The 13,972-nt window shown below is 46.3% G+C and overlaps 1 protein-coding gene across 1 annotated transcript in view; it reads right to left on the bottom strand.

Annotated features, from left to right (window-relative positions):
* Nucleotides 1-4,333: 4,333 nt before the first annotated feature.
* LOC117523869 (acetyl-coenzyme A synthetase 2-like, mitochondrial) overlaps nt 4,334-13,972 on the bottom strand; it is a 40,919-nt gene continuing 31,280 nt past the window's right edge. The window contains exon 4 of the mRNA XM_034185483.1: nt 4,334-4,368. Within this exon, the coding sequence (XP_034041374.1) occupies nt 4,361-4,368 (8 nt within the window). The 3' untranslated portion in view covers nt 4,334-4,360. The remainder of the gene's footprint in view (nt 4,369-13,972) is intronic.

Raw genomic sequence — 13,972 nt, 5'->3', positions numbered from 1 at the left:
CACTGCTCCTCCTGAATCCAAGGTTCAACTATCGGTCGAATTCTCCTCTCCAGTACTCTGGAATAGACCTTACCAGGGAGGCTGAGGAGTGTGATCCCCCTATAGTTGGAACACACTCTCCGGTCCCCCTTCTTAAACAGAGGAAACACCACCGCGGTCTGCCAATCCAGAGGCACTGTCCCCGACCACCACGCAATGTTGCAGAGACATGTCAACCAAGACAGTCCCACAACATCCAGAGACTTAAGGTACTCGGGACGGATTTCATCCACCCCAGGAGCCTTGCCACAGAGGAGCTTTCTGACCACCTTGGTGACTTCAGCCTGGTAATAGATGAGTCTGCCTCTGAGTCCCCAGTCTCTGCTTCCTCTTCGTAAGACTTGACGATGGGATTGAGGAGATCCTCTTAGTATTCCTTCCACCGCCCGACAACATCCCCAGTCAGTGTCAACAGCTCCCCACCCGCACTGTAGACAGAGCCAGTGGAGAGCTGCTTCCGCCTCCTGAGGGGTCTGACGGTTTGCCAGAATTTCTTCGAGGCTGACCGATAGTCCTTTTCCATGGCCTCCCTGAACTCCTCCCAGACCTGAGTTTTTGCCTCTGCGATCGCACGGGCTGCAGCACATTTGGCCTGCCGGTACCTGTCAGCTGCCTCCGGGGTCCCACTTACCAACAAAGACAAGTAGGATTCCTTCTTCAGCTTGACGGCATCCTTTACTTCCGGCGTCCAGGGCGTTCAGGGCTTGCCGCGGTGACAGGCACCAGAGACCTTGCAACCACAGCTACGAGCGGCCGCATCGACAATAGAGGTGGAGAACAGGGTCCACTCGGACTATGTCTCCAACCTCCCCCGGAGGTGGGAGTTGAAGACCTCGCTGACACAGGGTTCCACCAGTCATTCCCAGTAGACCCTCACAATATGTTTGGGCCTGCCAGGTCTGACCGGCTTCCTCCCCTCCAAGTGGATCCAACTCACTACCAGGTGGTGATCGGTCGACAGCTCAGCCCCTCTCTTCACCTGAGTGTCTGAGACACGTGGCCGAAGGTCAGATGATACAACTACAAAGTCGATCATCGACCTCCAGCTCAGGGTGTCCTGGTGCCATGTGCACTTATGGACACGCTTGTGCTCGAACATGGTGTTCGTGATGGACAAACTGCGACTAGCACAGAAGTCCAACAACTGAACACCACTCGGTTTCAGATCAGGGAGGCCGTGCTTCCCGATCACCACCCCCCAGGTTTCACTGTCGCCGCCCACGTGAGCATTGAAATCCCCCAGGAGTCCCCAGTCGGAGCACTATCTAGTACCCCTCCCAAGGACTCCAAGAAGGTCGGGTACTCTGCACTGCCGCTCGGCCCGTAGGCCGAGACAACACTGAGAGACCTGTCCCCGACTCAAAGGCATAGGGACGCGACCCTCTCGTTCACCGGGGTGAACTCCAACACATGGCGACTGAGCTGGGGAGCAATAAGCAATGCTACACCAGCTCTCTGCCTCTCCCCATTGGCTACACCAGAAAAGTGGAGCGTCCAGCCCCTCTCCAGGATTTGGGTACCAGAGCCCAAGCTGTGCGTGGAGGTGAGCCCGACTATCTCTAGTCGGTATCTCTCAACCTCCCGCACAAGCTCAGGCTCCTTCCCCCCCAGCGAGGTGACGTTCTACGTCCCAACAGCCAGGGGCTGTGAGCGCGGACCGGGCCGCCGGGCCACCCGCACTCGACTGCCACCCAATCCTCTCTGCACCCGACCCCCATGGCCCCCTCTACAGGTGGTGAACCCACAGTAGGGCAGGCCCACGATGCTCTTTGGGGCTGAGCCTGGCCGGGCCCTGTGGGGTAAGGCCTGACCACCAGGCACTCGCACACGAGCCCCAACCCCAGGCCTGGCTCCAGGGTGGGGCCCTGGCTCCACCATACCGACATCTCAGTCCTTGATTTTGCACTGGTCATGGGAGCTTCTGAACTGCCCTTAGTGTGACCTGTCACCTAGGACCTGTTTGCCTTAGGAGACCCTACCAGGGGCACAAAGCCCCCGACAACATAGCTCCTAGGATCATCCGGGTACGCAGGGGAGGTGATGGTTTAGTGGTTAAGGTGTTGGGCTTGAGTCCAGAAGATCATGGGTTCAAATCCCTGCCTGACTGGAAAATCACAAGACCTTTAATCCCCTATTGCTCCCGGTGTGTAGTGAGCGCCTTGTATGGCAGCACCCTGACATTGGGGTGAATGTGAGGCATAACTGTAAAGCGCTTTGAGCGTCTGATGCAGATGGAAAAGCGCTATATAAATGCAGTCCATTTACCATTTATTCATATCTCTGCAATAAGGACATCTAGAGGGACAACTGCGGTGTGTAAAGTGACATTTTTTGGGGCCAAGTAACACTGCAATATCTAAGCTGGGGCCTCAATTAACACATTTTGAAATGGCTGCTAAATCATTATTATGATATTGCATTTCTCTCTGGCTTAACTAACCCATTCCAGTTAAATAATGTTTTGCATGTGGGGTGGAGGTGTAATGGTCTTTTTTTGTTTGTTTGTTTCAGATTGAATAATGATGGTTTGAGTTCCAGCACCCAATCTGCAGTAAATCTGTGTTAGAAAGTCAAGGCAGTGCAAATCTTACAACAAAAGGATGTGAAAACATTCAGAAAGCCAGTGAGGCAAGAGGCATAGTGACAATAACAGTGCCTGGACAAAATGTGCACATTGAATGTCGCAAAGAACTTTATAGGCAGTACAGCATTGAGGCTCATAACCACCAAAGAGGAAATGAAGCTTCTGAGGAGAGGACACACAAACTGAGGTCTGCTGAACAGCCATTTGACTACAAGAGAAATGATCTTTTTTGTGGCAACAAGAAGGATTTCATCCTCACACCTGTCAGGACATGTGACCTCAAAACTACAGCCTCAGCTGCATGTGAAGACAGAAAGGATGACTGGAGTCTCAAAGTTATTTAAACTAACATATCACTCCATGAAAAAAAAGTTTTCATTTTTTTCATAGAGTGATATGTTAAAGATTGAAGCACAAAAGAAGTCAGACTCCAGAAAAAAATTCAATTGTTAAATTGTCTGCTTTTATCAACAAATAGGAGTAATTGCTGGGCATTTTAAAGCACATTAAATAACCCGACCACTTACGTATGGTGTCGTGTTGTTTCATAATTTAGACATCAAAACCACCTATGGACATAATTTTAACAAGCTTGAATAAACGTCAACAAGCTCACCACAGCGGTAGCATAAAGCACTGCAATTTCAATTTATTTTCGTTTATATCACGCCAAATCACAACAGAGTTTCCTCAAGGTGCTTCACACAAGTAAGGTCTAACCTTACTAACACCCAGAGCAACAGTGGTAAGAAAAAACTCTCTGAGGAAGAAACCTCAAGCAGACCAGACTCAAAGGGGTGGCCGTCTGCTTGGGCCATGATACAGACACAAATTACAGAACAATTCACAGAACAAATATACAGGAAATGCTGCCGGTGCACAGGACGATTTCTGAAACAGATACCACACCATCTGTGGATGGAGCCGCACCTCAAACAGAGAGAAAAGAAAAAAGCAGAATCAAGCATCAGAAAGACAACAAATACAGTGTAATTTGTCAGAATTAAGCAACAAGAAAAAACAGAATACTAATGGTGCGTTTACACATAACCAAGACACGTTACGAATGTCATTTTTCTGTCATTCCTGACACATTCCTGACATTCTTAATGTGACTTAACACATCTGAATAGGTTTCTTAATAGTGCGTGTTGGTGTGTGATGTTCTTGATATTCGTGGAGCATGTTTTTGTCTGTCAAAAAACCTTCCACGAATGTCACACACCACCCTCATTTCGTCTCACGTTGTGGTGGTCGCAACTGAGCGTATTGATCTGTCTTGATGAGTATTGATCCTTAATAGAACATGACAACGTTCGTAGTGGTTCCTGTGATGGTTCTTGGAGCCCAAACTGTCACGCGTTATTACGAAGTGACACGGAAACTGTCAAGTTTTGACACGACTTGTAACGCGGCGTCACATTTCACTGCGCGCCACGACGAATCAGTTTTCTGTCACGTGCGCACAATTAAACTCAGCTCCAAATGTCGTTCCACAGTTCCTGCTGAAGCTCCTCAGGACGCTCCTGCAGGTGTTCCACCTGCTGTTGTAACCGATGAGCGGGAGAACAAGAAAGAGCAACCAGAGGAACGAGAGGAGACTCATGTGCAGCCAGACATCTCTGCATCTCCTTCAGTCCGGCGGAGGAAGAAGCGTGCGCACAATTAAACCCTGCTGCACCGCATTCAGTTTGATTGCTGACACCAAGTTGGCTAAAAGTCAAATTTCAGTGCTCTTCAGCGCGCTCCTGCAGGTGTTCCACCTGCTGCATGCGCCTGATGTTTGGGAAAATGCGCGAGAGGCATGAAGCCACACATCTGGCTCTGTCCTCCTCCTCCTCCTCCTCTCTGCACCACTCCATGGCACAGAGCCCAACTACGCATGCAGTCAGAACACTATTCTTGACCGTGTGTAATGGTTCCTGATAATTCTCCGGAAACATGTGCCATTAATCGTAACGTGTGGTAACAGGTTGCAGCAGTTCCTGAGGACACCTGACCCCTCTGCCCCGAATCATCACATTCGTGATCAGCGGCCAAGAATGTGTACTTTGTGGCATTCGTGACTTGTCGTCGTTATGTGTAAACACAGCATAAGGTGATTGCTGGCCACTAGCCTGAAACGTCACTAAAAGACCTAAAATTCTGCAATCTGCAGAATAAAGACATTTATCAGTTGATTTTACCCAGAATGCATTGTATCCAACTTGAAGTAGTGGCCAGGCTTAAAACAGGAGGGGTTACCGATATCATTGGTGCTTGCGCCCCCCGGTGGTGAAAAGCTGAATAGCCACAGTGGCACAGACCAGTCTCTCCACACACACACACACACACACACACAGATTTTTTTTTTTACACATTTGTGGATGTGGTTACATACACTCAGATTGAAATACACATTTGCAAATACTTTTGCTACAATAATGGCCCCAGAGAAACTAGAAAATAAAATGAGACCAAAAAAGTTCAACAAGAAAAAAGATCAAGACTAAACTAGAATGGAACTACATGTGGCAACAGTATATAAACAGACAGTACAATCAGTGACTGAAAAGAAACAGAAAAGCAGAACAACAACAAAGTAAATAAAGGGCAGAGACTAAACTAAAACGGCACTCACCATGAGACAAAAGAAAATCAGCAGGCAGGATCACAGAAGGAGGGTAAAACCATAAGAGGAGCCCAGAGAGGGCCAAACCACGGCACGGTGAGGCTTCATTATTCAAGTACAGTTTTACACAGTCAAAGTCATATTCCATGCAAGGAAACCAAACATGCCACTGGAAGTGTTGCAGAAGTTGAACCTTACACACCGGTAAATGTATTTAGAAAGTATATTAGGAAATATGTTTCAAATCCATTTATCATCACAATATTTTAAAGTAAATGTAAAGAAACCTGAATTACATTTTAATTTGGTCTTTTATCCATTAGGGAATTCTCCAAATGCATGGGCAAGGTCAATTCTTTGTCAGTTATTTATACATTTATAGTTTAACTGTACTGAGGAGACAGCATACACCCACAAACTGCATCAGTTTTGTCCCTGTACGTGTGCTCAGATTCCAGTGAATTAGGTTTTGTTCCACTACTTGGATTTTAGGGGACTTTTAGTGCATTTCTGCACCCATTAATGAAGAAATCAATTCTGTTCCCCCCTATTTTCCATAGATTTACTGGACCATAATTAATTCAGTTACTTTCATTTCAAAATCGGAAAAAGTGCCCATTTACTTAAAAAAAAAGGGAAAAAAGTTATGTAGTTCAAAAAATGAGAAAAATCCATTTTTACTTCTGCTGAGGTTTTGTGTGCTTCAGTACACTGGACCCACCCTGCTCAGCGTGCCATGCTCGTTGGAGCAAGATCTCTGCTATTTGGGCATTGTGGGATAGATCGCCGGACTACTTTCGCCTGACCCAGCGCTGAATTTGCCGACAAGAGAAGATGGTGCTGGATGAGTGTGAGTTTTGACTTACAATCATTTAGGCGGAAAAAAACCACACGAAATACACAAGTTCTTGTGCCAAATATACGCCTGATGTTTTTGTTACCCCTGATGATTTACTTACTTCTTTCTCTCCGATTGTTCTGTCTGAGTTATTTTCATTAGTTACTTCCTCCAAACCATCAACATGTTTATTAGACCCCATTCCTACCAGGCTGCTCAAGGAAGCCCTACCATTAATTAATGCTTCGATCTTAAATATGATCAATCTATCTTTGTTAGTTGGCTTCCTTTTCTCTCAAAAATTCTTGAAAGGGTAGTTGTAAAACAGCTAACTGATCATCTGCAGAGGATTGGTCTATTTGAAGAGTTTCAGTCAGGGTTTAGAATTCATCATAGTCAGAAACAGCATTAGTGAAGGTTACAAATGATCTTCTTATGGCCTCAGACAGTGGACTCATCTCTGTGCTTGTTCTGTTAGACCTCAGTGCAGCTTTTGATACTGTTGACCATAAAATTTTATTACAGAGATTAGAGCATGCCATAGGTATTAAAGGCACTGCGCTGCGGTGGTTTGAATCATATTTGTCTAATAGATTACAATTTGTTCATGTAAATGGGGAACCTTCTTCACAGACTAAGGTTAATTATGGAGTTCCACAAGGTTCTGTGCTAGGACCAATTTTATTCACTTTATACATGCTTCCCTTAGGCAGTATTATTAGACAGCATTGCTTAAATTTTCACTGTTACGCAGATGATACCCAGCTTTATCTATCCATGAAGCCAGAGGACACACACCAATTAGCTAAACTGCAGGATTGTCTTACAGACATAAAGACATGGATGACCTCTAATTTCCTGCTTTTAAACTCAGATAAAACTGAAGTTATTGTACTTGGCCCCACAAATCTTAGAAACATGGTGTCTAACCAGATCCTTACTCTGGATGGCATTACCCTGACCTCTAGTAATACTGTGAGAAATCTTGGAGTCATTTTTGATCAAGATATGTCATTCAACGCGCATATTAAACAAATATGTAGGACTGCTTTTTTGCATTTGCGCAATATCTCTAAAATTAGAAAGGTCTTGTCTCAGAGTGATGCTGAAAAACTAATTCATGCATTTATTTCCTCTAGGCTGGACTACTGTAATTCATTATTATCAGGTTGTCCTAAAAGTTCCCTGAAAAGCCTTCAGTTAATTCAAAATGCTGCAGCTAGAGTACTGACAGGGACTAGAAGGAGAGAGCATATTTCACCCATATTGGCTTCTCTTCATTGGCTTCCTGTTAATTCTAGAATAGAATTTAAAATTCTTCTTCTTACTTATAAGGTTTTGAATAATCAGGTCCCATCTTATCTTAGGGACCTCATAGTAACATATCACCCCAATAGAGCGCTTCGCTCTCAGACTGCAGGCTTACTTGTAGTTCCTAGGGTTTGTAAGAGTAGAATGGGAGGCAGAGCCTTCAGCTTTCAGGCTCCTCTCCTGTGGAACCAGCTCCCAATTCAGATCAGGGAGACAGACACCCTCTCTACTTTTAAGATTAGGTTTAAAACTTTCCTTTTTGCTAAAGCTTATAGTTAGGGCTGGATCAGGTGACCCTGAACCATCCCTTAGTTATGCTGCTATAGACTTAGACTGCTGGGGGGTTCCCATGATGCACTGAGTGTTTCTCTTTTTGCTCTGTATGCACCACTCTGCATTTAATCATTAGTGATTGATCTCTGCTCCCCTCCACAGCATGTCTTTTTCCTGGTTCTCTCCTTCAGCCCCAACCAGTCCCAGCAGAAGACTGCCCCTCCCTGAGCCTGGTTCTGCTGGAGGTTTCTTCCTGTTAAAAGGGAGTTTTTCCTTCCCACTGTCGCCAAGTGCTTGCTCACAGGGGGTCGTTTGACCGTTGGGGTTTTTACGTAATTATTGTATGGCTTTGCCTTACAATATAAAGTGCCTTGGGGCAACTGTTTGTTGTGATTTGGCGCTATATAAATAAAATTGATTTGATGCTTTTGTTACCCCTGATGTTTTTGTTACGCCTGATGTTTTTGTTACCCCAGGGACCTGTACTACGAAGCGGGGTTACTGGCTTATCAGGGTAACTTCGGGAGTACGTTGATGACATGTGGAGTAACTTCCCGGTTAACCCGTACTACGAAAGGTGGATAGGTTTTGATCGAGGCATGCTGCCATGGCTATTTACGCTGTGTGCCAAACCTGCTCCGAGCAGGTTATGTTCTAGGTTAGCTTGAGGTTTTCGCTTAACCACTCCCTTTATAAGTACCGCCCATCCACCTTCAATCACTCCGAAGACAATGCCGGCCTACCTGGATGATCCGTTTGATATTGGGGCACAAATTGTGAGGGGCTCTCTTTGCAGGGCGAGGGTTTTTAAAGACCGCCAGAATCCGCTGACATACCCGGACGATATTCTCTATGAGAGATATAGATTCTCAGCCGAGGGAATTCGTTATCTTTGTCAGCTGATCAGACCAGAAATCTGTAACATCACCCATCGTAGCAATGCCCTGACAATCGAGCAGATAATGTGCCTTGCGCTTAGATATTTTGCCAGTGGACAATTTATGTATTCCATCGGTGATGCTGAACATTTGAGCAAGAATACTGTATGTCGTATGATTCGCTAGGTAGTACTTGCTCCATCTAAACTGTTGGATGCATTTGTCGTTTTCCCTGACCATTTATCCGCAGTGCAAATCAATGAAGGGTTTTATGCAATCACGGGTAATTACTAATATCAAAATAGGTCTAATGCATGTCCATTAATTAGGCGAAGTGGGGCTTATCAATAATTTCTCCTAGGTTTCCCAAGAGTAATAGGAGCCATTGTGTGCAATTGATTGCACGCAAATCCCAATCAGTGCACCCCTGGGAGAGCACGAGGGCGATTATGTCAATCACAAATCTTTTCACAGTATCAATGTGCAGGTATAGCTGTTCTATTCGGCCTATTTCATATACCCATTATCGTGTAGTCCACTCTAAGCTCACCTTCTTTTCACTTATTTCAGCCACATAAGGGTTGCTTTGGTTTGGTTGATTTTTCTAAATATTCTAATATACAATTATAATTACATATTTCACATTCTTTTTCTCCCCACATGGGGCTGTCCTGTTGGATAACCTTTATGCCAAAGTGATATATATGTAACTATGTTAACAGAATGACCATTAATGGCTTTACATCCTTAGATGACGTAAGCATTTACCTGATCAGCAATACGTTGCCAACAAGCCTGTCTTGCTTTATTGGCAGACGATGTGTTCGATTTCCCCATTAACGTTAATTTACACTCAACAAAAATATAAACGCAACACTTTTGGTTTTGCTCCCATTTTGTATGAGATGAACTCAAAGATCTAAAACTTTTTCCACATACACAATATCCCATTTCCCTCAAATATTGTTCACAAACCAGTCTAAATCTGTGATAGTGAGCACTTCTCCTTTGCTGAGATAATCCATCCCACCTCACAGGTGTGCCATATCAAGATGCTGATTAGACACCATGATTAGTGCACAGGTGTGCCTTAGACTGCCCACAATAAAAGGCCACTCTGAAAGGTGCAGTTTTGTTTTATTGGGGGGGGGGGGATACCAGTCAGTATCTGGTGTGACCACCATTTGCCTCATGCAGTGCAACACATCTCCTTCGCATAGAGTTGATCAGGTTGTCAATTGTGGCCTGTGGAATGTTGGTCCACTCCTCTTCAATGGCTGTGCGAAGTTGCTGGATATTGGCAGGAACTGGTACACGCTGTCGTATACGCCGGTCCAGAGCATCCCAAACATGCTCAGTGGGTGACATGTCCGGTGAGTATGCCGGCCATGCAAGAACTGGGACATTTTCAGCTTCCAAGAATTGTGTACAGATCCTTGCAACATGGGGCCGTGCATTATCCTGCTGCAACATGAGGTGATGTTCTTGGATGTATGGCACAACACTGGGCCTCAGGATCTCGTCACGGTATCTCTGTGCATTCAAAATGCCATCAATAAAATGCATCTGTGTTCTTCGTCCATAACAGACGCCTGCCCATACCATAACCCCACTGCCACCATGGGCCACTCCATCCACAACATTGACATCAGAAAACCGCTCACCCACACGACGCCACACACGCTGTCTGCCATCTGCCCTGGACAGTGTTCATCCGTGAAGAGAACACCTCTCCAACGTGCCAAATGCCAGCGAATGTGAGCATTTGCCCACTAAAGTTGGTTACGAAGACGAACTGGAGTCAGGTCAAGACCCCGATGAGGACGACGAGCATGCAGATGAGCTTCCCTGAGACGGTTTCTGACAGTTTGTGCAGAAATTCTTTGGTTATGCAAACCGATTGTTTCAGCAGCTGTCCGAGTGGCTGGTCTCAGACGATCTTGGAGGTGAACATGCTGGATGTGGAGGTCCTGGGCTGGTGTGGTTACACGTGGTCTGCGGTTGTGAGGCTGGATGGATGTACTGCCAAATTCTCTGAAACGCCTTTGGAGACGGCTTATGGTAGAGAAATGAACATTCAATACACGAGCAACAGCTCTGGTTGACATTCCTGCTGTCAGCATGCCAATTGCACACTCCCTCAAATTTTGCGACATCTGTGGCATTGTGCTGTGTGATAAAACTGCACCTTTCAGAGTGGCCTTTTATTGTGGGCAGTCTAAGGCACACCTGTGCACTAATCATGGTATCTAATCAGCATCTTGGTATGGCACACCTGTGAGGTGGGATGGATTATCTCAGTAAAGGAGAAGTGCTCACTATCACAGATTTAGACTGGTTTGTGAACAATATTTGAGGGAAATGGTGATATTGTGTATGTGGAAAAAGTTTTAGATCTTTGAGTTCATCTCATACAAAAAGTGTTGCGTTTATATTTTTGTTGAGTCCTCGTAGCTCCGCATAATAATCGTGCATTCTTCTTCGGTAAAGTAAGGTGACCGCACCATCATTGAAAAATGGTGACGTGTGCTGCAACCTGCCCCTTTTATGTGAACACGCACAAACACCAATTAGGTTATTCAGCATCGTAGTACCGATTAACACCACTTGAGAGAACCATGTTTTGTCAACCCCGGTTTAAGAGGTTGACCCTGGATGGGCGATACTTATAAAGGGAGTGGTTAAGCGAAAACCTCAAGCTAACCTAGAACATAACCTGCTCGGAGCAGGTTTGGCACACAGCGTAAATTGCCATGGCAGCATACCTCGATCAAAACCTATCCACCTTTCGTAGTACGGGTTAACTGGGAAGTTACTCCACACGTCATCAACTTATTCCCGAAGTTACCCTGATAAGCCAGTAACCCAGCTTCGTAGTACAGGCCCCTGATGTTTTTGTTACCCCTGATGTTTTGGTTACCCATGAAAATGCGCTGTCATCGCAGGTCTGGGAACTACTTTTTGTGCAGGAATTCATTAAGCATGTTGGCACGTATTAACACAATATACAGAAACGGGTTAGTTGTGTCCACTTTTAGCTTGACATAAGCTAAGTTAGTGACAATCAACACAAACAACTAAAACCATTTTCTCTGGATGAACGAATTGAAAAGGTGTGTGTGCATGAAGTGGGGGGAGGGGGGGCCTCAGTACAGGTAGGTGCGGCTCCAAAGAAAACAGTGAACCATCAGTGTCTTTGGGACCCCTCGGTGTCTTCAGGAACAATCAGTGCTTTTGGGAACCATCTGTATCTTTGGGAACTATTGGTGTCTTCAGTGTTGTGGGCTGGGGTGTTTGGCTGGCTTGGTTTTTGTTTTCTGTTTCTCCCACCAGGTGGTATGCATTCAGGACTGAGTGGCTGAGCATTAGGACCTCACCCTGAACACCTGAGGCTTGTTTTCACATGCAGGTCATCAGGACTCACAGCTGTGGTGTATTTTGTCTTAATCAGAGATTGCTGCATTTAAACCTTGAATGCACAGTGTGTGATTGCCAGAGACTCGACCTTGTGAGCAGACGTGTGAGATCGACGTCAGGAGAACAATCTCACCATCACGGACGCAGAGACCGCTCCAGGTTTGACGCCACAGTCTGTGAAGGAGGATTGGGTGAGGTCTCACGCTCTTCAGCACACTTCCTGAGGTAATTCGGTTTTTTGGTGACTTTCATGAAGTAATGACAGTGGATTTGGTGTCGCTCACACCTTGTGTAAGTGAGCTGTCACGTTATGCTAAGTGTCTAATCAGCTTCTGCTGCAGTGGAGATTTGAACTGAGTTGTTCCGTGCCTGCAGGGTAAGAAGCTGATGTATAGATTTAAGCCAGGAAGTGTTTGCTGATTGCGTGCACCTTTGAGTTGTGTCTCTCTGTGTGGAGTTGGACTCACCTCATGTTTTCTTTCTTCACAGACTTGGTTTGTCGCGGCCACCTGGGGGGTGTCGGCAGGGTCCCTGGGTCCGAACTGCTGTGGCTTCGGACCGTTTGCGCTGTTGAGAGCGCGCCGTGTTTCCACCTCACCAGACCGCAGACTTTTTGGTTGTTTAGCACTGCACACTGTTATGTTTATTAAATTCTGTTATCTTTTGAACCGTGCTCTGCTTATTTTATGCTGGGTCCTTTCAAACGCTGGGTCGGTGCTCCGACTGCGTCCGAAACATAACAGTAGTCTCTGGCCATTTAACAATGGACCAGCGGAAGCAGAGACGGTATTTTTGCCGGGAAGGCTGCAGCAGATGTTGGAGTTGATCCGGGGTCAGTTGCGGGTGCTCTCCACCCGGGTTGTGCACGTTGGTGCGCGCATGGCGGAGTTTACAGCTTGGGTTGCGTCGCACCCCGCTGTTACGGCTGTAGCCCCGTCTCCTCCCGTGCAGCTGGCTCCGACGCCTGTTGCAGCAGCCCCGGTGGTATTTAGTTTGCACTTTAAGCTGTTTGTTATAACCTGCTGTTATTTACAGCAGTGTGAATGGGTTTTTACTCTGTTACCACGGGGATTTTCTTATTTGGCACTTTGGCTCCCTCACATTACCGTTCAGGTTCAAAGGATGGAAAACACAATGTTTTTCCATTCTTTGCACTTGACGACGTAGGCCAATGTTAGTTTTTTTTTATTGGTCTATTATCTGTTTCTTGTTTTAGTATGAGGTGTTTTTATCAGGGGTTAATTTGTTGTTTTTGTGGGTTTTAAAGCACTGTCTGTGGTCTGGTGGAGTTGAAAATGCAGGCTGTCTGGAGCATAGTTTGACCCAGGTGGCTTTATGTTTGTCTGTTGGTCTTTTTTATTTCTTTTGGTTTCACCTCCCAGGGTTTGATGGGACTGTCCTCTGGGGGGTGATGGGGGGGTAATTGGGTTGTTTTTTTTCTTTTTTTTGTTTTTGTTGTTCCCTGTCTTCTCCTCCGGCCCCAGCCATTTGAGCCGTACGTTGTCGGCGTTGCTGGGGTGGTGCAGTTCAGTTATGCTGGGCGTTTCCCGGGTAACCTCTGCACCCGGGAGGGGAGGGGGGGTTTGGGGTTTTTTTTTTTTTTTTAATTCCCTTTACAACCTCCAGCCTTGGCGTGCCTCTGTGCCGTTTGCCATTGGCGTTGCTGGGGTGGTGCAGATCGGTTATGCTGGGCGTTTTCCAGGTAACCTCTGCACCTGGGTGGGGGGGGTTTAGGGGTGTTTTTTGTTACTTCCCTGTTCCACCTCCGGCTTCAGCGCGCCTTTGAGCCGTACGCCATCGGCGTAGCTGAGGTTTGGGGCAGTGGAATATACCCGCAGCTGGTGGCTGGTTTGAAAGTCGGAGGGGTGGCGCCGTCTTGTGCCGTACGCCATTACCGCTGTTCCACTCCTCCCGGTTGACTTTTGGGGTATAGTCATGGTTGGTGTCACTGGACGTACTTCCAGTTTCCACTGCGCTGAGGGGGTGGGGTTGGGGTTGTTTTGTTTGTATGTTTTTTTTTT

The sequence above is a fragment of the Thalassophryne amazonica genome, chromosome 13, assembly GCF_902500255.1.
Source record: "Thalassophryne amazonica chromosome 13, fThaAma1.1, whole genome shotgun sequence".
NCBI lineage: Eukaryota > Metazoa > Chordata > Actinopteri > Batrachoidiformes > Batrachoididae > Thalassophryne > Thalassophryne amazonica.
The sequence above is the reverse complement of the archived record's forward strand: the minus strand, read 5'-3'. Positions and strand labels throughout refer to the sequence as shown.